This window comes from Solanum verrucosum, unplaced genomic scaffold (assembly GCF_900185275.1).
Source record: "Solanum verrucosum unplaced genomic scaffold, falcon-dt-bn FXZP01000199.1, whole genome shotgun sequence".
NCBI lineage: Eukaryota > Viridiplantae > Streptophyta > Magnoliopsida > Solanales > Solanaceae > Solanum > Solanum verrucosum.
Genome location: NW_026020049.1, coordinates 945173 through 968930, shown reverse-complemented (window position 1 = coordinate 968930; position 23758 = coordinate 945173). Strand labels below are relative to the sequence as shown.

At 33.0% G+C, this 23758-nt stretch overlaps 2 protein-coding genes across 4 annotated transcripts; both read right to left on the bottom strand.

Moving 5' to 3' along the window:
- Nucleotides 1-3238: 3238 nt before the first annotated feature.
- LOC125823146 (U-box domain-containing protein 35-like) lies at nucleotides 3239-10041 on the bottom strand. The gene is made up of 9 exons (XM_049502567.1): nucleotides 9805-10041; nucleotides 8570-8691; nucleotides 8378-8499; nucleotides 7485-7675; nucleotides 5564-5889; nucleotides 5270-5371; nucleotides 4751-5179; nucleotides 3835-4584; nucleotides 3239-3686 (listed from the first exon to the last, which is right to left on the bottom strand). The coding sequence occupies exons 1-9, from the start codon at nucleotides 9998-10000 to the stop codon at nucleotides 3510-3512; spliced, it is 2415 nt and encodes an 804-aa protein (XP_049358524.1). The 5' UTR covers nucleotides 10001-10041; the 3' UTR covers nucleotides 3239-3509.
- A 7069-nt stretch (nucleotides 10042-17110) lies between these two features.
- Nucleotides 17111-23758, bottom strand: LOC125823151 (probable isoaspartyl peptidase/L-asparaginase 3). Of its 3 annotated transcripts, XM_049502573.1 has the most exons (7): nucleotides 23642-23758; nucleotides 23378-23549; nucleotides 21853-21917; nucleotides 21370-21753; nucleotides 21228-21286; nucleotides 19947-20051; nucleotides 17111-17512 (listed from the first exon to the last, which is right to left on the bottom strand). In XM_049502573.1, the coding sequence occupies exons 1-7, from the start codon at nucleotides 23684-23686 to the stop codon at nucleotides 17290-17292; spliced, it is 1053 nt and encodes a 350-aa protein (XP_049358530.1). In that variant the 5' UTR covers nucleotides 23687-23758; the 3' UTR covers nucleotides 17111-17289. The 3 variants fall into 3 exon arrangements, with proteins under 3 accessions (XP_049358530.1, XP_049358532.1, XP_049358531.1); XM_049502575.1 differs by lacking the exon at nucleotides 23642-23758 and having other exon boundaries at nucleotides 21370-21763; nucleotides 23378-23511; XM_049502574.1 differs by lacking the exons at nucleotides 23378-23549; nucleotides 23642-23758 and adding an exon at nucleotides 22012-22362.

The following is a 23758-nucleotide window of genomic DNA, read 5'->3' as shown; positions in this document are numbered from 1 at the left end:
CGATATAAAGAAAGATTGCTTAAAACATGCTATGAACTCTGTGTGTATACAAGGATACAATAAGCCTGAAATGTGTATAAAAATACAATGAACTGATGTATATAAAAAATACAATAATCTCTGTGTATGAAAAAATACAATAACTGCTGTGGGAGTTTCTCTAACCGACAACCATCACATAAGAGCTATAGTGATGATACAACGATCGACCTCACGCTGCCAGAGCATCTTATACCCGGCCAAAGGTATAAGACCTGAACTGCCTAATGGATCCACTAGTCTAATCTGAAAAGGATTCATCTAAAAAGTATGATCTTTTTCTACCCATGGTGGCTAACATGGTTCTATGGGGGCTGTGGGTTCTTTGAACGCTCCCCCAATTCGGTGCTCGATACTACTCCCAAAAATGTACTGGCTCTTATGTTTTTAAAACATATTTCTTCCTGCTGATATGAGATAATTACTCAAAAACTAGCCCGAAGGCTTTTTGGAAATCTCAGTTTCCAACCTTGTTTAAATGTAAAAACATTTCTTTAAAACTTCTTTGGGAATACATAGTTCCCTAATAACTTTGAGAAAAGAACTCAACTTTAAACTCTTTACTTTACTTGAACTCTTGGCTTGATGTGAAACTCTTAACTTAACATGAAACTCTTAACTTTTGACTTGACTTGAAACTCAATACTTAACTTGGAACTTGAGCCTTAGAATGAAGTTAAAACGCTCAATGAAGACTCTTGGAAAACCTTAAAGACTTGCTTTGACTTACTTACTTCTAAGCTTGACTTCACTTGACTTGGAAACTAACTTCACTTGAATTGGAAACTAACTTCACTTGACTTGTAGTTTTACTTGACTTTTGGAAGTACCTTGGAGTGTTGGAAACAACTAGGAAACATAGGTATAATACCTAGGAACATGTATAAAAAAGAAATGGTGAATGAAAGGGAAGGATTGGTGTCCTTGGCACTAGGAGAGGTGCAACAGCCCAGCCCCTTTTTCCCCAAAAATCCGACTTTTTCCCCTTGTTTCTTTCCAATTCTAAACCCTCTCAACCTCAAGGTTTCAGCAGCAACACTTAGAATCATAAAGACCCTTATTATACAATAGATTCAACTCAAAAATCACAGCCAGAAATCTGTACTAAATCAGCAAGAACTTCAACACAACACCACTACAACTTCAACAACCAATAAATCTTCTCTTGGAATTAAAAACGAGTTGGTGTGTGGGGGTATGAACCAACCAACACTAAGGATCATAAAATCCCTCAATATACAATAGGTCACAACTCAAATACACAGCCCAATCCTGTCCCACAACCAACAATAACTTCAACAACACAACTAACAACATCAACAACTAACAACTTCAACAACTTCAACAACAAATCCAATCTCTTCTCAAATCATAAAAACGAGCTTGGTATGTGGGGGGGAAGGATAAACCCACACTAAAGACTCACATACCTTGATAGGGATCACCCCCGACGAAAATCCACAATGATCTTGACAAATCTTGTTGATCTCCTCTTTCTTCTCTTCTTCTTCTCCTTCTTCTCTTCTTCTTCTCTTGAACCCTAACTCTTTCTCTTTAAAAATGGGACAAAATGATCCAAATATCAGCCTAATACAACAATATAAGCTGAAAAGAAATTATTTGTGAAAAGACCAAAATGCCCTTAAATTTCCGGAACGGAATCCCTGCCAACTGCCCAACTTTCAAAGATCATAACTCGCTCATACGAACTCGGAATTGAGCAAACTCAGTGGCGTTGGAAAGATCGTTCCACAAGCTTCGAAACCATAACTGGAACTACTCCTAACTCATCCTGAGCTAGGAGTTATGACTGCTCAAAGTTGGCCAAAAACTCACTGATTTCCACACTTAGCCAAATTTTCCAGATTTTAAATTTTTCCAAAAATGACTATTTCCAAATTTCAAGCTTCTTCATATTCATTTTTAAATTGTCGGATGTTACACTTTATCTTAAAATAAGTTGATTATAATCCCCACTTTTTCCTTAAGCACTTTTCAGGCCAAGTGGAAATGCATGCTTAATGCCCAAACCAAAGAATAAAGGAAACTTTTCCACTTACAAATTTACTTAAACTATTAAAAGAGAGGAGAATTATATAATACTTAATTACTTATTGAAGAAGGATTATTATATTTAAAATGGCAAAAATGGAGATGTCCAATAAAGCACATTCAATGTAAACCCCACCATTCACCTGGCCATATTGCATAAGGCTCTTTTTCATGAACTTATCTCTTTATTTATTAATTAATATGTATATTTTCCCCATTACCTGAAAAGTTTAGATAGATTATGGATGCTAATCTACAAACCAAACAAGATAGTGGTGATCTGTTTTATTAAAAAAATAATTAAGGCCACTAATTAATTATGAAGTGAAGAAATATTATATATAAGAGGATTTTGTTGAATAAAGTGTAGATATAGAGAAAACGACATATAATGAAAATCAGAACAAAATCATGTTTTGTATGTCTAATAAATCTTCGTATTGCTCAACTTGACGTTTGAAAAAAAAAAATTTGTGCCTGACACAACTAACACTAATTTTTTCATACTCTTCTTATTATTTATTCAAGCATGTTGTCGTTAGTGACAAATTTTACATTATGGAAAATTAACCGTAATCACAAATAAAATACGAAAAAGTTAATTTATTGGTAGAGTCTTTGTTAGTATAACTTTGCGTATTAACAGCGGCTTTCCTAATGTCCTCTCTCTTGTTTAATTAACTTGAAAATGTCTTCTCTCTTGCTTGATTCTAATTGCCCCGTGTGAGTCATCTAGCCTATCGTAAAAGCAGTATATAATAAGATTGAAGTATTTAATTGGCCTTCAAAACATGTCATCTTCAACACTTGACGACCTCTTAACCCACACATAACATTATTTTACTGGCTTTGGATTTGATTGATATGTTAATGTTATTGAAATACGCTTGAACTTTATATGAAGTAAACCTTCAACTTGAAACTAACAAAAATAGACTTTTAGAGCCTGTTTGGATTGACTTTTGGCTTATGACTTATAAGCCAAAAACCATAAATTTGAGTTTATAACTTATGACTTATTTTTGTTGAGGGAATCCCAATATCTCCTGTAGATATAGGAGGCCAAGTTGGTTCTTGTGGGATTAGAATTCCCAAATCTTTTTCCATAAAATGCCAAATCTTCATACAGATTGCAAAGATCACACTGTTTAATAATTTGACCATTGCAACTCAAGTGATGACAACAGGAGTTCAAGATTGATACATAGTCTCATATGCAACTTTCTTCCACAACTCTTCTCTTACTGTCACTCATTTTTATCCTACTAACATGTTATAGGACTGTTTACTCAATCTCACAATTACAGAGAAACATTCAAATCTATCAGCTGGTTCATTGTGTTAAGGTGGTATGCTATGTTCAACTAGACTATAAGTCTAAAAAAATATCTATCCAAACAATCTAAATGTTTTCCAGCCTATCTTGATTTCCAGTCCAGAATCGCAGAAAGCAGTGCGTAATTTGGTAGAAGGTTCTTATGAGCTAATGGTAGGCTTGTCATTGGTGATATATCCTTCTCTTTTAGCCATGTTTCTATTGCGTTCCTGTCATAAGTATACCCATCAGCTGCCACACAAGGGTCCTTCATTATATCCTGCGACAAAAGAACCAACCGTGCCTTAGAAATGAAGATGAGAAACTTGGTAGTACATAACAATTGATTATTTGGTACTATTATGTGCCACATGAAACATGAATCATTATCACGATGTAAGAGTTATGGGAAGGAAAGAATGGCATACCTTGAGTAAAGGACACAAATAGTAGTTAGGAGGAGGAGATTTGGTAGTCGAGGCAGAATCTCGAGTCTTATCAGCAAATTCTTTTAATTTCTCCAATGCAGGGAGAATTTCATCTTTCAAATCCGGTCTGTCTCTTCGACAAAGCTCTGTGCATTTAAGTGCTAGCATAGCTAGTTTCTTTGTCTCTTCTAATGGCCATTTACCAGCATCTGGATCTAGTACCTTAGTTAGATTATCCTTATCGATTGCTGTTTCAACAATGTGAGGAAGTCCCATTGCTGCTTTTGCTGTTAGCAACTGCAAGAGAACCATCCCAAACGCATAAATGTCAGATGTTGGAGAGATCAATCCAGTCCTTTGGTACTCAGGGTCTATGTAGCAAAGTGTTCCCACAGGACCTGTATCTTTGTAAATGGTGGATAAGGCAGCGTCCGAATTTATCATGGTTGAGAGGCCAACATCACCAATTTTACTGACAAAATTACGATCAAGCAATATGTTTGCAGGCTTTAGATCACGATGAATAACCGGATTTGACTTGGAGTTGTGAAGGAAGGCAAGGGCAGAAGCCACTTCCCATGCAATTCGATATCTATCAAACCATGGAATTGGAGGTGTATCATGTTTCCTGAAAAGTCTCTCCTCCAAGCTACCATTCTCCATGAACTCATACACTAAGCAACCACGATCGGGGCACACACCAAGAAGGATTAGCAAATGTGGATGACTAATTTTGCTCAATATTTCCAGCTGAAACAACAAAAGAGCAGATTCTAAGAATTCTAGAATAGAGGAGACTAATATTGGTAGGTAACCTTGGTACAATGGTCTTTATGACCAGACAAAATATCACATTTTCTTTTAGATATCAAGCAAACTCATTTTGATCATTCTTTCGTTCATTAACTTGTCATACCTCTTGCTGATACTGCTTCGTAAGATGAGATCCCTCAGAGTGAAGAACTTTGACAGCCACTGTAGTATGATGCAAGCTGCACTTATAAACAGTTCCATATCCCCCCATACCAATTTTAAGATTTTCATCGAAAGAAGAGGTGGAAGATACGATTTCTTCCCAGGTGAATTCTTGGTACTGATGTGCCTTGCCTGTCAAGGCATTCTCAAGCTTGTCTTTTTCTTTTGCCTCACGTAAGGCTAGTAGTTCTGCTTCTTTTCTTTGTGCTGCCTCTCTTTCAGCACACTCCTTCACATAATCAGCTTCCCTTTTTGCAGCTTCGTACTTCTCATTCTCTTTTAGTGCCAACGCTTTTACTTCCTCTTCCTTCAAACAAATTTCCCGAAGTTTAACATCTTCCTCCAACCGGCGCTTGTGCAGCTCATTTATCTGTTCGTGGCAGGTAGGTTTATGATCACAATACAATAGGAATTAGACATAAAAGGACAAAAAATGAAAGTCATTGTTGCCTAAGCATACCTTCCTAGAAGCGTCAATTACTTCAGTTTGTGCAACTGCATACATTCCTCGAGTATGTCTTAATTCAGTTCTTAGCTTCTCTAGCTCAAAATTGATGTCCGTCTGCATTAGAAGATTGAACGGTGTTAAAAGTCTAGGCTGTCCGCTAGATTGTTTTTGACAGATACAGAAATTAAAAGACAGGAAGCATGTCTGATGTAAGTAAAATGAAATCATGTCATCATCAGTTGATCAGAACTTTGAGCTATGCCTATTTGATAAGTAATGAATATAACAACCTGAGTCAGAATATACCTCATATCTCGACGATGAATCTGTCAGAGCCCCTGAAATTGAAGCTTGATCATCTGCTATAGTGTAGTTGTCTGTTACCAAGCTCCTAAAAGTAGAAGTAAGGTCATCTCCATCAGTAAGATATGTTCCTTGGGGACAAGACCTGACATCATCCTCGCCATCACCAAAATCAAGAGATAAGCTATTATGGTGGGCTGATACATTTGAACATGCTCTTCTATGAGGAAAGTTCTGATTAATATGTGAAAGAGCTCGAAATCTTTGCATTGGCAGTGAAGGAGAACGGAAGTGACTGTATGAAGAACTTGAGTCTGGTTCTGACCTTTCTGAAAAGCAGAATACAGATAAATTGTTCAGTCCAAGAAATGATGAACTTACTCACACATAGAAAATCTCTCAAGAACATGGAATTTATCATTAGAAAATAACTAAATATGGAAACACTAAATCAATAGACAAGGCATAACAAAAGAAAGATGGAGTTTGAATGTGAAAAACTAATTGCTATGTAAGGCTTTGTTCCAAAGTATACTTCCATGCTACCTTGGTGCAAATAGCAAAGCAAAGTCCTACACGCAAGACGCAATGAACTACTCAAGAATCACCATAATGGAAGAGACATTGCAGGAGAGTGAATTAGATAGTGAACCTTCACCAATGTGCCTTTTATGAATAGACATACTCTTTAACGAAATGATGTGTTCTTAACTCATAGACATATGCTAGAGAGATAGTTTCTATTATGAATGGACAAATCTTTCACCAAAATGTTGTGTATTTTCAAGAATAGGCGTATTAAAATGAATCACATGATGATGAGAATGAATCAATGACAGTGGAATGACTACCTATTCTGTGAAGACATCTCAAGTGTTTTTTTTCTATTAGAAGGCCCAAAATATTACCTTCTTATACCATGCCTAATTAATGTACTTTAAGAACGAACTAAACTGCTTCCTTGTCTAGTGGAAGGTTTATTACAAAGACACTTCTTCAATCAAGATCCAGCACATGCTATCACAATCCTGGGACATGCTTTAATAGAGGTGCAGCATGGTATATTAACTAGTTGTTGCTGTAAATATTACGGAAAATACCTTCATCACGAACACTTGTACCGAATTCACCAAAGCTTGTAATTCACCAATAACTCTTATAGGAAATTCTCATAGCTTGAGGCGTGTTGAAAGGCACTGTCCTTAAGGATATTTCACCTGGTATGGGTGTATCCCCTAGGATTCAACAAACTCTTCTAGTATAAAACTAGGAACCAGAAACTAACAAAGATTTAAAGAACAAAACCCAGCACACCAATAGAATACAGGAGGAAAGATTTACTCTCAAAATGTATATTGTTTTATATCTTTTCTTCTTCTCCATAAGAACACAAGAGGAATATATATATACCCAAAAATAGTCATCAACCAACGGTCAAAATAATTAAGAATTATAAAGGCTGTTTTATGAAGATTAAAGGCAAAAGATTGAAGACCAATTAGAAGGAAAAAGACGTTGGCCAACTGCCATATTTAGGCCAAAATTAATAATGATTTATAAGACAATTAACTGGATATTAACACCCATTTAATATGATGAATATAGAAAATAATATGAACACTTCTTTTTGAGATACTAGAATCAGTTTTCCAACAGTTGCTACCATCCCGTTCATTTAGAGCCATCAAATACGACATCCAGACACTCAGTACTAATCAAAGTCTTCTCCATCTTAGATTAGGGGTGATGTTAATGTGAATTCATGTCATTTCTAAATCACAGGGTGCAAGAAATGGAGAAAAGAACTACATAAACCCCTTAAGAAGTAAAATGTTTCTCCAGCCGAAGGCAACAAGTTCAGCTAAGGTACGCAAAACTGGCCGACAGTTGTAGTATTTTGTTTGGTGAAACAGTTGGTTTTTACCTGTTAGTGAACTTGAAGTGTGAACTGTTGAACTGGTGATTGAGCAACTTGTGTAACTATCTCCAGCTGAACTGCTTCCATTTATCTCTGAATCAGAAGGACGTACAGATAACAATTTTCCTTTTGAAACAGCATAGATGGTACAAAAGCTTGGAGTACTGCCCGAGATTCTTGAGGATAAGCTTTGTCCCCTAAACATCAGATAAAAAGTTTGAACTTACAACAGAGAATGGCAATGATGCTAGAAAGTACCCTCTTCACATTATGTGTCTCGTATAATTTTGAATAGCTATATGATGTTGAATATTAGCTGCTTCATACTTGAGTATTGGATAATATGAACTTCTTGCATTCTTCTTTTAGTTTGACATTGTCCTAATTAATTATTGAAATTCTAAGAGTTTGTCCACATAGGAAGAAGGGTACTTGGATATTTTACATGAGTTTTAGCAAATTAAAACGAAACAACTGTATGATATAAGGAGATAAAATGTCAGGTTTGTTTCAGAGAGGGTATTTCACAGCTCATCAGAAGTGAATCCATATAAATTCCCCCTATTCTAGAATAATGTTTCTCTTGATATTACAATTTACAAGTCAATGACCACAAGGATCTTTATAAAGCTGGCATGTATGTCAAATAAATAAACTTTTTCGTCAATATTGGGTGTCATCCCTCTCTTCTAGCTGCATTGTATCTTCTAAGATACCCACAGGTTGTTGCATTTCTCGAGTATCGCAACTTTGAGGTGTGGCAATAAGGATTAATGACTACATATATGAGTTGAGGCAAATATATATACCTTGGTAATTATTGTAAAAAAATAAAGAGATTGCCACCTAGAGTGTCAGCAGTTCATCATTAAAATTTGTAACAGCATAAATATTATTACCTAGAAAATATGCTACGAGATGAAGCACCTATCACAAGCTTGATGCTATTAAGCTTGGTGATCTCCTGTGCTATTGCGTTCACGATATCATCTGATTCAAGTTGTAAAACTTCTACTTGGACCTGCATGTATTTTGGATGATCAGAGGTATAACTTAAGGAGATTTTCCACTTATCTGAGATATATATTTACCTTTCGATTAGTACATAACATCTTGTAAGGAAGCAGATTTTCACTTGTTTGCCACTCCACATCCTTTCGGAAAGCAGCCACTACATCCTCCCGCACTTGTGAAATAGGTATAAAGCTTCCCACTAAAGAAAGGAAGGATTATAAATAAAGCAGTCATAGTCCTGACATATCATAGTCCCAAAACTTAATTCTTGTTTCCAGATTTTTGAATTAATGACAACTGATGTGTACAAAGAAAAATTGGCAGCTTTCTCAAGGAAATAGCATATGAACCATGTTAGATGGACTCATTCACATGACATATCCAGTAAGTGTGTATAAGCATCTTTGCAGTGATACGTGCAGCTTTATGATAATATTTAGTGTATTTTCGACATATATTTGGCACGGGTACGTTAAGGCAAATGAAGGGCTCGTGTGACATAATATATGAGAAGGAAGGTTTAGCATCTTCAAGATTTTGTTAGATATTGTCTTTTCTATTTTCCTCACTTTCCCTTCTCCTTGCCTTTTGTTTCTGAAGTTGAAGCTTATATCGTCACAAAGTTAAGAGTGCACGTAAATAAGAAAGGTTACATGCCATGCTCCAGCAAGAAAAGGCCTAAAGACCCCATCACCCAGAAAGAAAATCACATTGTTCCAGGATTTGGAAGCAAATTTATCTAGTGTAAAGGGTGTGCAACCAAAGTTCTTTCTTATTCTTCCTTTTTCTTTTTGTGGGTGGAGGTGAAAGATAGTTAAGCTACAAAGTTGCAATGATGTTCCTTCTCCACTAAACCACAGCATCAGATATTTATGTATTACTCCCTCCGTTTCAATTTTGTTTGTCTTAGTTTGACTTGCACGGAGTTTAAGAAGATCTTTGAACCTTGCAGTCTTAAGCTAAAGATATGTATAATATGGATGTTGAAATTAATGAGTTGTCAAAAAAATTAAGAAAGAGACCTCCTTTTTTAAACAAACTAAAAAATAAAGTAAGACGAACAAATTGAAACAGATGGAGTACATAACACCTATCAACTGTCATCATAGACTAAAGCACCAAACTAGAAGGATGTTCTATTCTCTGGCCTAACTTACACTCTAGTAGTTCATCAATTTAGTGAAGTCTATAATCATCTTACATTAATCACAATTACTAGCCTATGGAAGCCCTCTGCAAACAAATTTTCTACTCCAGAAAGCTTTCGAATAAGTAACAATTAAACACAACAGAGTGCAGATAAACAACTTACTGGGGGTTGGCACACCAGTTATGCGTGGACGGACATGTAACAGCTTGAAGCAAACCTTTCCTTCAGGAACAAATTTGTCCAAAGCCCACTTGACTACATATTTGCTCTTTTTCTTACCATTGATAGCTACAGCAATGGTTGGAGAGTTTAATAAAGGCAGAGCACTTAAGCCTTCCACTTTAATTTCTTCCATCATCTAACCACTTACTGTCAAGGCTCTATTACACAAAAGAGAAACTCATGTTTAGCACACAGATATGTTTTTACAAAATTTGATATTTAGTAATCAGGAAAAATCATGATTATAAGTATTGTTTTCACTCCAACAAAAACATTGCAGAAACCAAGAAGTTGAAAGTTTCAAATATATAGCAAGAATTCAATTTACCTAACCAATCAAGACAAGATATAAACAGAGAAATTAACCCCAAAAAAAAAAACAGTATAAATTTCATCTCATTTGGTAAGCAATTTATAATCTTTAGACTAATTTATAAAGATGGAATTAAAATGATTCCAAAATTAGATGGGAATAGGCTGCTTATCCCGGGATTAAGCCTGAGATTGGTTTAAGGTATAAATTTATATGTCAACTTATTGCGCCAACTCTTCACTTTTGATGCCACACCCAGGTTGAAATATACTATTTTTGGAGAATCTGACGCGCAACCACTGACATTTTTGAATAGTTCGAACAACATAGAACTAAACACCATATAAATTTTATCTCAGACTTAATTTTGAAATATTTCACCATATCCCGCAAACCAAAAAAAACAATTCTGAATACCATTTGAAGTCATATATCATGTGCTTAGCTCAATCAACAGATACACAATTCTTGAAAATGGCTATGAATTTTTCTTCAAAGAAAACCAGAAAGGATTCATAATTCAGAAACTTAGAGAGAAAATTACCAATTCTTAGAGGCAGAAGAAGAAAGAGAGAGAGAGTCAAATGAAGATAGTTTTGGTTAGTGAGGAATCAGAATGTATGAAAATAAAGAATATTTAGTTGGTTTGAGTAATTAAAGGTATGAGAATTTATCAGAAGGGCTTAAGCATGCCACAAATCCATTTGCTCATACATTGCATCATAACTAGAATTTGTGTTTTTGCACAATAATGACACAATAATGACAACTTCTCACTTTAGTCAATCCTAGAGTAATCCAATTATTTTATTTCTAATTATTTTTTTATTTTTTAATCCAATTATTTTATTTATAATTGCATAGTAGAAGATCAATTTTTGGCATCTTCTTCTTCTCTTGTCCACAAACAAAGGCTTTTCTCAACTAGATTTTAGGTGCGTATGATCCGACTAATTTCTAACCAAAACAAACCTTCTTACCTTAAATGGTCACATCATTTGGTTTATCTATCAAAGGCTGCACTATCAAACTTAAACCTGTCTTCATGTAAATCGCATTAGGTAAATCAAAGCTAAATGAGTGGCATCAAAAATATTTTGATAAGGAAAATTGATCTCTACTCATCCTTATCTTGAATTTTATTTATCCAGTATTAACTTAGCATATTCTTAGTACATTCACTTTTAGTTGTCATATAGAGTTTTTTCAAAAATCAATTTGACTAATTTTCAAAGTTAAATTAGATTACATTAATTTGATATACTAAACAAAAAAATTAGATATTCAAAAACTATACGAAAAATACTATAAATTGCAATTTTTTGCATAGCAATATGATGAATACATCATAAAATATTAGTCAAAGTTCTTCTCGTTTGACTCTAAAAAAAGGAAATCATGACAACTAAAAGTAGACGGAGAGATTAATACATAAAAATAATGATTTTTACTATATTATTCTTTGAATATAATAGATTTAATGTTTTAAAAAATAACCATAGTTAATAGACGAAGGAAGTACAAATAAATTAACAATTTATTACGTTCACAGTTAATTAGGGTAGTTTGGTAGTTGTTGACCTTGTAGCTTATTGCCAGGATATAGGAATCATATTCCTTTTCTTTTTACGCAAAAATAACAATTTGACGTTTAAAATGGGATTCTGTTTACCAAACATATATCCAGGCACTATGATCTTTCAATTAAATCAAATCACTATTCACCTAATACATTCTTTCCTTGTATTTTATATTAAAAATATTAATAGTCCCAAATTATGTGAAACTCTTCGGAATACCAAATTAAAATCACTCATTTTTTTACCATTTAATTTTGAAATAAAATATACTAATATATATTTAAAAGCTACACGAAAAGCTATTACAAATCAAGATAGCTATTGATTCAATTTTGAGAAAATTATAATTAAAAAAATTGTATGACTACTGAAATAATATTACCATTATATAAATGAAGACGAAGAAAGTAATTAAATAATTTTTATTTTTTTTGGTTGACTGTTCTATGGGAAGGGAACAGTGAGTAAATGGAAAAGGCAAAGTTGAAGTTTCAAAGTCAAAAATTAATTAAATGCAAATCACAGCTTTATATACAAGTAAGTGACAACACATGAGTATTTTTTTGTATCTACTAAAGGACATGTATGTGACCCCACATTTTCCATGGCTCATCACTGCCAATATAACCTTTACCACGGAAATTTGCAGCTGTTATTCTTTAGACGCACACCGAATAAATTTTGCTTTCATTAGCAAAAGGAATTTTGTATTTAAGACCTTTAATATGAAAGTCTCAAGCTTAAATCATTGGGTCATATCAAAGGGTGTCACACATAATTTCACCGTTCACTTTTACTTGCAAATTAATTTATTATTTTACTTTTAATATTATTTATTTATTTATTAAGATTTATATTACGTATTAATTAATATAAATATTATAATAAGTATTATATCCATCATTATTTTCTAAGAAATTATGTATATATTTATAATAATGAAATAAAAGTGAACAGAGAAAATGTTAATTTATTCATCTTAGTTGGTTCAAATTCAGAGTATAGTTGTTAGATGAGTAAAAGTTATTCTTTTTATTTTATTTTAAAATAACCATCTAAAGGGTAATATAGAAATTGCCAACCAGACATTATAATTTATAGTCATCGACTTTTACTCCCTCAGTCGGACGTTTTACTTGTTTAATTGGTATTCCCGTCGTGCTTTTTTATTTGTCAATTTTTATATGATACCGAAATTATTAAAAAAATATTGTTTGGTATATTAAATTTTATTATTTTATTTTTATTAATTGATAGTTTTTTAAATGTATTTATTCACTATTTTTCAAAGATAATAAGTGAATGTTAAAATAAATAGTCATGGATAAGAAAATAGTAATGTGATAAAAAAATTGTGTCTGGTTGATTGTCATATTTGGAATAACTTACCCACTATTGGGATAAATTATCTCATATATAATCCTGACATAACTTGTTTCCAACCAAATGACCCCATGATATAATAGAAAAAGATAAATTATTATTTTTTGATTTGTCAAAAATGACAAATAAAAAAGGGACATCAAATTAGGAGTTATTTGACATTTAATAGGGACAGAGGGAGTACAATTTAATTTTGTCTTCCTACTTAGTGCTCATTTGAATTAACTTATTTGTAGGTGTTTTTGACTTTTAAGTACTCCTTATGTTTCAATTTATGTGGCATTTTTTCGTTTTTTGAAAGTCAAACTGTTTAAGTTTGATCGGAAATTTGCGCATGGAATCTTCAATTTTAAAAAAATGAAATTTATATATTTGTAAACTACGTAAAAAGTACTATAAGTCACAATAATTGAATATTCAAAATGTTAAAAAGATCTATGAAAAATATACGGTCAAAGATAGACTTGTTTGAATCTCGAAATTCAAAAAGTGCAATATAAAATGGGACGGAGGGAATAGTTTTTTTTTTAGTTTAGGAGGTGTTTGAAAAAATTATAAAGTGCTTTTCAACACTCATTTTTAGGCCAATAAAGTTTATAAATAAGTCAGACGTCAAAGTAGGGTACCATCTAGTTATGACTTTTGATTTATAAGTTACCTTTTATAAGTTCATCCAAACATGTCCTTACTCTCTATTTACTTGTCAAATATTTGCTAATTTGCTTTCGCTTTTACTTTTAAAACTCTATCAATTTTAGGAGTAAAATGATAAACTCACTATACCAGTCATTGCTTTCTTAATAGGTGTACCAAATCAAAATTTGACAAATAAAAAAAAAGATACTTAATAAAGAATGGTGACATTTTACGTGGTTATCAAGGTTGTAAATAAGTGAACAATGAGAGAATTACAAGGCAGAGAATTAAATTCTCATTTTTTAAGATTTTCTCATTTTACGCGGTTACACCAATAAATATGTGTACAATTTTTTAAATTTTTTTTTGCTGAAATGTGTACAAATTTTATGAATGAATAACATCAACAATTGTGATAAAAGTTAAGTAGGTATGAAAAGAGAGAGCGAGTACCTTGGCAACTACGTTGAAGACTCAAAGTAGACAAATGCCCCTATCGTTTTCTTCACATTGACAACGACTTACAATTAACACTCTCTCTATGCCTTGAATTGACATCAACTTTTCTTGTAGATTGGTAAGTGTTTAAAAATATTTATTCGCATTGATCAATTAAAAGGGTTGTTACACATTATCTGTTGTTTTAATATTCTTCTAGTAGTAGGTCACTTGGTAGGTCTCATATTTCTTATAAAATTTTTTATATTGTGTCTCACGCAATTAACAATAGTTGTGTAAGATTTTTATTTTTTATTTTTTTATCTTATAAGTAAATGGTACCCAAATCTTATATTTTGAATTATCATACTTAATTATAAGATAAAATGAAATCTCACACACTTATTTCAATTGTGAGAGACACAAAATATTTTGTTTCCTTACGAAAAATCTACTCATTCTATTTAAGGTAAGATAAAGGGCAAGCCATGGTAGAATAAAAACATTTAATTAGCAATCTTTTTGGTTTAATGTAAACGTAGTTGCTAATTAATCTTAATGACTTTAATCACTTGGGAGTCAAATGCATGCCTGGCTATACTAGCTTAATGTTGATTTTAACCATTTGGGAGTTTAATTTGTGTGTCTTTTGGCTCAAAGAGTGCGACACTAAACAATAAATATAGCCTATAGTTTCTTATTCATTAATGAATATATATACTAGGAATGAGGAACTAATAATTTAGTATAAGAAAGCGTGTCACTAATCAAACCTGAATTAAAAACTTTAAATTGCATCTTTGCACATTATCAGAAATTTTTAATTCTTATATTTCACATAATAAATATAGTTTTTTATTAAACAAATAATATTGAGAGAGGACTTGGTGCTTTTCTTCACTTTTCAGTTTTCACGTGTGATAACACTGAAAGAAAAAGACGATATCTCTCACCACTCTTCATTAAAAAAGAAATCCAGAAAAGGGGATTTTTGGCTTCACCTTTTCAACTTTTAAGGAGCCGCTTCGACATTAAAAGAAATCTTTTTTATTTTCAGAAAATATTTTCATATTGTTTTGTTAATTTTGAAATGATTTTTTGATTTGTTTTTAAAGATGAATTTTCCCAGTCACAAGGTTTCAACCTTTTATTTTATTTTAGGTGGAATACATGTTAAAAACAACTACAATTTTTAAATAGTGCCATTTTTCAATTTCAAGAACCCTTTTTCTCAAATTTCAATCAAATCTACGTCCAACCACTCATTCGGTGCTATGGATAAAGAAAAATAATTTCGAAATAAGTTTTTAATATCCCTCAATTCTTTATTTGTTTACGAAGTGTGGATAACTTATCCCAGGATTAATAATTATGACTAGGATAAGTTATCACTACTTGTGGGTGGAATATTAATCCCAAAATAAGTAAAAATATAAAATAACAAAAGTATCCATAAACCTTTTTTTATAAACAAACAACTTATTCTTAGAGGGTATTTTTGTAAACAAATAACTTATTCTTAGAAATTATGTCATGCATATGCGACAAACCATCAACATGGATTGTGGTGCACTGATGGGAGTGTTTCACCTTTAACCAGAGGTCTCGGGTTCGAGCCCTGGATATGGAGAAAATCTTGTTGGGAGCGTCACCCCGAATGGGCCCTGTAGAACGCGATCCGAATTTAGTCGGAGCTCCAATGTGGGCTCCGAACACCGAGTGGGAAACCAAAAAAAAAATATGTGACAAACCAAACAACCAATAAAAAATAGAGTAAATTTTAGGTTTAGTAAGCATAAAAATCTTATTTGTATGCTATAGCTATAGTTTGTATAATTGCGCTCCATAACAAACTTTATGTTTGCTATGCCTATTAATCTGTATATTTCGGTATACTTATACATAAAAACCTGCCATGTCTTGATCTGTATATTTCGATAATCTGTATATTGATCTGTATATTTCGATAATCTATATATTGATCTGTATACAAACTAAAACATAGTAATTGTATATAAACAAAATTACTACATGTATACATAAAGAGATTATACAAACATGTCTTGTTATGTATAACTATGGAAAATATACAAACAACAAATTGAATATGTATAAATAAGCTAAATCATAGTAATTGTATATAAACAAAATTACTATTTATATACATAAAGAGATCATACATACATGTCTTGTTATGTATAACTATGACACATATACAAACAACAAATTATATACAAATAAATGCTATATATATACAATTAATTTTTATACAACACATTTGTATAAAGGGAATTCACATATACAAATATACCTTCCGATTGGGGTCTTGCCAGATGACAAAAAACATGAATGTTTGTTGCGAATTGCAAAAAAACAAACTATGACTATAACATTTAATTTGAATTAATAATTTGCTATTTCATACAATTTTCCCTAAAAAATAATCTCAACATAACTAATCTCATCATAACTTATCTCAACATAACTTATCCCATCAAAATTAATTTCATCATAAGTTTGTTTGAATGAGCTTAGGACTATATTTTGTTGTTTTCACCTTAAATTTTCTTTCCTTTATTTTTTTACTCAAACACTACAAAACTACTTTTTAAAAACACTTGAAATAAGCAAATCCAACTCAACTTTTTTCATAGTTCCCTTATAGAACTAATCAATGTTGAAACAGATCCATGTCCAATCAGCAAAATAATCTTTACACTTCAACAATAAACTCAGGATTGACCCTAAATTAGGTTCCTTAGTCCACAAAACAGGAAGAAAGAAAAAAAAAATAGTCTAGTGCACTAAGTTTCCACAATTTAAAAGATCTAGAAAAGGATCGGACAACATATATATTGTATGCATATAAATCTAAAATTTGCCAAACAAGCAAATATTAGAAGCTTAATAGGATAGTCATTGCAAATAGTCAAATTTGAACTTGCTATATCAATGACAAATTTTATGGTTCACGATATGGAAGGACATATCTCTTCTGCAATATGCAAAAGAGACTAAGAATGCGGCTTTATGGAAGAGAAAGAACTTCAATAGAATCGGGGTATGCTAAAGGGATCACTGGGGGTGAACAGTAAAAACCTTAACGTCGTTCATCCCAGGATTTCTGACAGAGTACTGAAAAGTCCAACCATGGCATGCACCTGCATGAGTTCCATTTCGGTTGACTGCAAATAGAGCGCCAATAAAGTTTGGATATTTCCTTGCAATTCGTGATATAGCATCTTTTGCAGCAAGTTTGGGTTCCATTCCTAATCTCATATTCTCCACAGCCTGATAACTGATATCCAGCAAAGAAAAATGTTATGTATCTCCTTTTAAATTATGTATACATTTTGTATCAACAACAGGAAGCAATAGTAGGAGAAATACGTGCTGATCAAGATGGGAACTTTACATTCAGAAGATTACTTAATGAATTGGGGATTGATTGGTTAAGGTTAAAAGAGTTCTACAACACCTTGGCAATTGGAACAATTTAAGTGGATCAGTAACTCTGAAGACTACTTGAATTGGAATGGGAATAAGCAAGTGAAGTTTTCTGTCAATTTAGCCTATAAGGAGTTCAATTTATCAAAGGGAAAAGGGACTGATAAACCCTTCAACTTTGCCATTTGGAGCTGATATGTCTCTCGTTATGAAAGTGGCTCATATATACCCTTACCGTTATACAAACGGCTCACATATACCCCTACCGTTACAAAATAAGCTCACATATACCCTTCATTTAACGGAAGTGAAAATATTAATTTTAAATTTATATTTTTGACTTTTAATTTTCTTAAAAATTATTTAGGGATATATATGATTTTTCTAGCAAAGTTCAAGGTATATTTTAATCTTTTTCATACATAAATTATTTTTTAACTTCTTTTATTATAATTATTTGAGTTTCTCATTCTTATTTTATTTTTCTCTTTCATTCCTTAGTGTAAAGAAAAAAAATTTAAAACTATTTTTTTGTGGCTATATTATAATTTAAAACTAATTTTTTTTTGTCTATATTGTAATTTAATTTTTGTATTTGAAGAAAAAAAATTGGTCATCTATAATAAGTTTTACAAGAATATTAGTGAAACATAAATAAATTTGACCATCAAAATAATAAATCTAAATTAGTCATTGAAACAAAAAGAAAAAGTCAAAAAATATATATATGTTTGAGGAGGATTAAATATACTCATATGAGATTATATTTTTAAAAAATAAAAAAATAAAAAAAATTAAACAATTTTTTTTTTCATTTCCGTTAGAGAAAAAGGGTATATGTGAGCCATTTGTATATAAGTAGGGGTATATATGAGCCACTTTCATAACGAGGGGTATATCAACTCTAAATGACAAAGTTGAGGGGTATATAAGACCCTTTTCCCTTTATCAAATAATGAGATTGGTTGTTGGTCATGGAATTTGATTTGGAAAGTGAAAATTCCTTATGAAGTTGCCTGCTTCACGTGCCTTTTAGCAAAAGAGGGAGTTCGGACACAAGATAATTTAATCAAGAGAGGCTATCATCTATGCTCAAGATGCTATTTATGTAGAGAGGAGTCAAAGACAATCAATCATCCCTTTTTTTTTGCACTGTAAGTTGACTATACAGTTATGGAGGATTTTCATCAGCTTAAGAGGCATCATGTGGGTTATTCCAGGAAAAATATCTGAACTCTTAACTTGCTGGAACAATTAAGGTAATCAATCCAGTCAAGAAGAGAGATGGAAGATTGTCCCAGCTTGCACTGGTGGACAATCTGGGAAGAAAGAATTGAAAGTGATTTGAAGATAAATCGAGCCACATTCAGAAGATGAAATGACGTGTCTAGTTTTTTCTATTTTTGGTGTAAAGGGAAGTATTTAGAGGACCATGAATCTATTTTTGATGTTTTAGATTCCTTGTGAGAAAACTAAGCGTATAAGAGCTTTTATGCAGTCCTTGTAATTGTGGGTGACTACATAGTTTTTGGTGTAGTCTTTATATAAATATACAAATATGTTGCCTTCTCAAAAAAATAAGAAAAGGAAATTAAGCTTAAAAACATGAATTTGGTTCAGCTAGAAACTTTTAAATTCCCTATTAAGTGTAAGAGGAAACAAAAAAGAAGACATATCCAAGCACTAATCAATCAGGGGAACGAATCTAAAACTTTATCCAGAGCTTGTGATTCCTGCAAGAGAATCTGGAGAGCCAGCAATATCAACTATAAACTAGGTATACTGACTATTAATTTAGACGCTTATAGCACAAATTTTCTATTCCTAGGATGAGAAGTGGGGTTCATGCGAAGTTATGAACTAACTGTGATAAGCTAGATTTATTCAAGGGGCTTTAGCTTCTTACTTCCAGGATAACTGATTCAGGAACCAAACCAGACCTTTAAAATGCTTGTTTGGCACAAGCAAAATCTTTTGTACAAGCCATATGGCAATATGCTGCCAACCTTCATATGTTAATGATTTAACATTCACAGAATACCATCTGCAGGTTTGACCGTGTAAAAGACCGAGGAACGCTTCACTATTTATTCTCATGCCACATTTTTATGTATAATCCCCAACCTTCAAAACCCTTCCTTCGGACTTTACCAGGTTAGATACTCTAAACAGTCTCTGTATCATATTTACCTATTTCATTCGAAAGCTAATGTTACTTAGTTTCTAAATGAAATTCTGCTGTACATGATGGCACAAAAAAATCAGAGGAAGTTCTTGCAAAATACCACGGAAGGAAGCGCATCATAATATCACCATCCCCAGTGGCTCCACAAGCACCAACTTCAGCATCCGCATATGCTGAAGACCCTGCTATAGGTCCATCACCAACCCTACAATTGCGTTTAAAAGGGAAAGAAGAAGTAAAAGGAAACTGTTAAAGATAGAAAACCACAAGAAAAATAACAAAACCAGTTTGATAAAATATTGTGGTTGCATCACCACGGTAATGCTTTATATGTTTTCTGAAAAAAAGGTAAAGGAAGTAATGGCTTTATTCTGTGATAGAAGTAAATTTCTACTGTAGAGGCAAGTATACTCGATGCAAAATCTACCACCGATCAAATATCGAAGCAAGTGGACATTCTACAAATTGATTAAGAGAATGAGAAAGTTATTCAAAAAATCTAATCTAAGTATCAAGAAATGCTCCCTCATTCTGTAATTAAATTTCCACCTTTCCTTCACTTGATGCAAAAACACGGTCCAGCTCCCTTCAATGAGATTAAAGGTTTCCCATATATAAGAGCCACTTTTAGACACTTCAACTTAAATTTTCCCATTCTATTATAAGAAATTCCTCCTCTGCCTATAAACCATGAATAGTGAAAAGGGAAAAGTTAAACATAGACAGCTTTGGACAAAAGAGATAGCTATCATGAACCTATATTTTTGTGGATTAGTGTTATCTGCAGAATATATCAAGCATTTACAAAGTTCCAAATTCTTCTTTATGATGGCAATGTCCGAGCCAGCTTGCGTGACCTCGACTATTCTGCTGGGTACCTGCTTAACAAAGTTCCAAAACTTACAAACGCAGATTGACAGAACCTCAGAAGTCGACAATGTGAAATGTTTAATCTTTTGATACCTTAGTGACCACCTGTAAAGGATTATTTTTTTCTTTCCATCCAAAATAGATAGATCAAGCCGTAAACTCTTCATAACAATTTTTGAAATGTTTATAAATTGTTTCACCTTTTTCAGACACCCCTGAATAAATGGCATATCCCTCCACAACATTATGTAATTTGTCTCTACTTCTTCCCTTTTAAGATGAGAATGGTCCCTCTAGGGAAGAGACAGTAAACTTGATAACAACATTTGCAACTTCCTTGATATAATCAGCAGGTTGCAAAGTACTTTGTTTTACTAAAGCAAAAATAAAAGTGTGTGGCATATGCACAACAATTCTAAAAAGGTCATTGAAGTTCTTTTTTGGCTTCATGGTAAAGCGTTGAAAGATCACACAATGTTTTCTCATAGCATAAACAAGTAAAGATCATCACCTTCCGGGAATCTTGAATGTGGCTCCATTAGTTGATGTTCCAACGGCAATCCGTCCAATCTAAAAAAGAAAGGAATAAACAATTTATAGTGAAAGAAGCCAACAAGCTAAGCAAAATAAAGTAGAACACACCAACAACTTACTTGGTCGATGACAGCCATGGATATTGTATCATGGCTATGTAAACCTACATTAACTGATCCAAATTCATTAGGCCTGAGCTCGTTATCCATCAGGCATCTTCTCATTGAAGGCCCATTGGGATGGAATGGACCACAACTATCTCTAGGGATAACATTTTTCCGGAAATTAGGTTGGCAAGAACTATCTTTCCATTTTGTCCACTTCTCTATTGACTCAACTGAGCTTAGGTTTGTAGGCCCCGGAAGGCCCATTGAAATGGCAAAAGCTGAAGCTTGATCCCCGACAAGCATAGTATGTTTAGTATACTCCAACACTAACTTCGCAGCTTTAATTCCCTCTGGCACATATCTCATAGCAGCAACAGCGCCAACCTCCATTGTGACCTATGAATGTCTTAGCAAATCCGAAATAAATTTTAATTATGTTTGTCTTCATCACAGTGATCATGAAGCAACATCCAAGAATAAACAGAAAACTATTACCCCATCCATCACCATGGCATCAAGTGTAGTTTCTCCATTCTCGTCTGGACTTCCACCAGGCCCAACTGACATGAAAATAATACTTATGAACTGCTATAGTAATTCAAGTATCATATTGTATAAACCATCAGCAAGATGCTCAACTGCATCAACTTTTACCTTACAACTGGCTGACTTTTCTGTCATCAATATTCTTCTTTAGGACAAAATTGTACTAATTTCCCATATCTGAACTAAAAGTATTTAATTTTATTTTGACAACAGACAGTCAATGGTAGGACTAACTTGTCAACTGTTCAACCTTCTTTTACATTGAAATAGGTCAACTAAAATGTGGTAGATGAAGCGGTATGATTGGAAGCCTAGAGAACTACTAAGCATAATATACTTAATGTTCATGTTACTGTTGAAAGTCGAGGATATTTTAATGATAATGCAACAATTTGGAATTCAATAAATTAGGCAAATTCTCTTCTTTCATGTAACTCAAAATCCTATATAAGAAATCCTTCTTGTATCCTGTAAACCAACTCATTCAACAAGAGTCCCCCTCCCCCCCCCTATATATCATGGTATTGGTAATCTCTAGGATCTTGGTGGAGACTTTTTGTTGTTCCTACTTTTGGCAGCCAGCCTTACACTTGTATACCTGGCTAATTTTTTCTTGTTTTTATAATTTTTTTGTTTCTTTCTGGTAAATGTCTTGGAAGTACTCTTTCTCTTTCTAATAATTATACTGGTAACACTATGCCTTTCTGGGCGAACCATTTGGTGGTAGCGTTTGTCTTTTTGATACTGCACTCAAGTTAGTTCACTACTTTCTGTTTGAGGGCGTGTGTAAAGTCGAGAGAAGTATAAAAGGAATCATTATAAATATTGTTCAGAAGCTTAATGATTATGTCACAATACATTTAGATACCCAAGAATTAGAAAGCTTTTTCCTTATTTCATGTAGCTCAAAACTCCTGTGGTGAAGACATTTTTGACAAGGAACTTCTGTGGTGTAGAGCGTTGCATAGATCTTTGCTGGATGTTGTACTCACTTGGGGATTTCAATGAGTTTTCTAGTTTAGCTATTTCAATATTTAGTATGGGGGTGGTACAATGGTACCTCCACTATGAACTCTTCAACTTTGGAAATATTCTTGGACAGTATCAGTTTGAGGACTAAAAAGTGATCACTACAATTATTGCCATCAAAATCCTTGGAACAGAACACCACTTTAGATGTAGAAATTGAACTACTTTATGAATGACCAAGACAACTTTTTTGTTCATTATATTTGCTTTAAATTCACATATTTCCTAGCATCCAATTCGATGTGAAATAATCTGAGCGAAGATCTTCAATGTGCAATTAAAAGAGTTGCAAGAGTATGCTAATGGATTCACCTCTTCAAAAAAATTTAAAATATTATACAGACACAAATCTCCTCAATACTAACTCCCGTTACAAAATTTACTTCAATTAATCAATCATGAAGAAAGAGGAAACAATTAGTATAAAATGAGAATGAGCATATACCTGTACCATCACATCTTAGTTTTTCACAAGCAGAACAACCTTCCACAACTGCATCCACCGCAGAAAAACCACCGTCAACAGCGTTCCAGGCAGCTCTAACGGCTTCCAAAAAAGGCCAAGTGCTTACAACTACTGGATATAGCAAGGAAGCCCTAACTTCATTCACCAGTGCCTATTCTCATACAGTAATAAATTTATAAATCAGACGAAATTGCTTGGAAGCAATGTTTTGATAATAATTGTATTGATGAATTTTGGTTATACCTTGGAGAAGATGAGTATTGTGAAGAGGAAGAGATGCTTCTTCATGCTCAATGTTCAATTAGCTTCTTTTTTCACTCTGCAATTCTTTAGCCCCCAAAAAAATTCATAATGTTTAAC

Excerpts from the sequence above, each read along its gene's own strand:
- LOC125823146 (XM_049502567.1), bottom strand. The coding sequence starts at position 10,000 with ATGATGGAAGAAATTAAAGTGGAAGGCTTAAGTGCTCTGCCTTTATTA. Across the intron at positions 5,890-7,484 it reads CACTTCAAGTTCACTAACAG|AAAGGTCAGAACCAGACTCA; the intron begins GTAAAAACCAAC and ends TCTGCTTTTCAG. Across the intron at positions 5,180-5,269 it reads TAATTGACGCTTCTAGGAAG|ATAAATGAGCTGCACAAGCG; the intron begins GTATGCTTAGGC and ends TGCCACGAACAG.
- LOC125823151 (XM_049502573.1), bottom strand. The coding sequence starts at position 23,686 with ATGAAGAAGCATCTCTTCCTCTTCACAATACTCATCTTCTCCAAG. Across the intron at positions 23,550-23,641 it reads CAATACTCATCTTCTCCAAG|GCACTGGTGAATGAAGTTAG; the intron begins GTATAACCAAAA and ends GTATGAGAATAG. Across the intron at positions 21,918-23,377 it reads ACTAAGATGTGATGGTACAG|TTGGGCCTGGTGGAAGTCCA; the intron begins GTATATGCTCAT and ends TTTTCATGTCAG.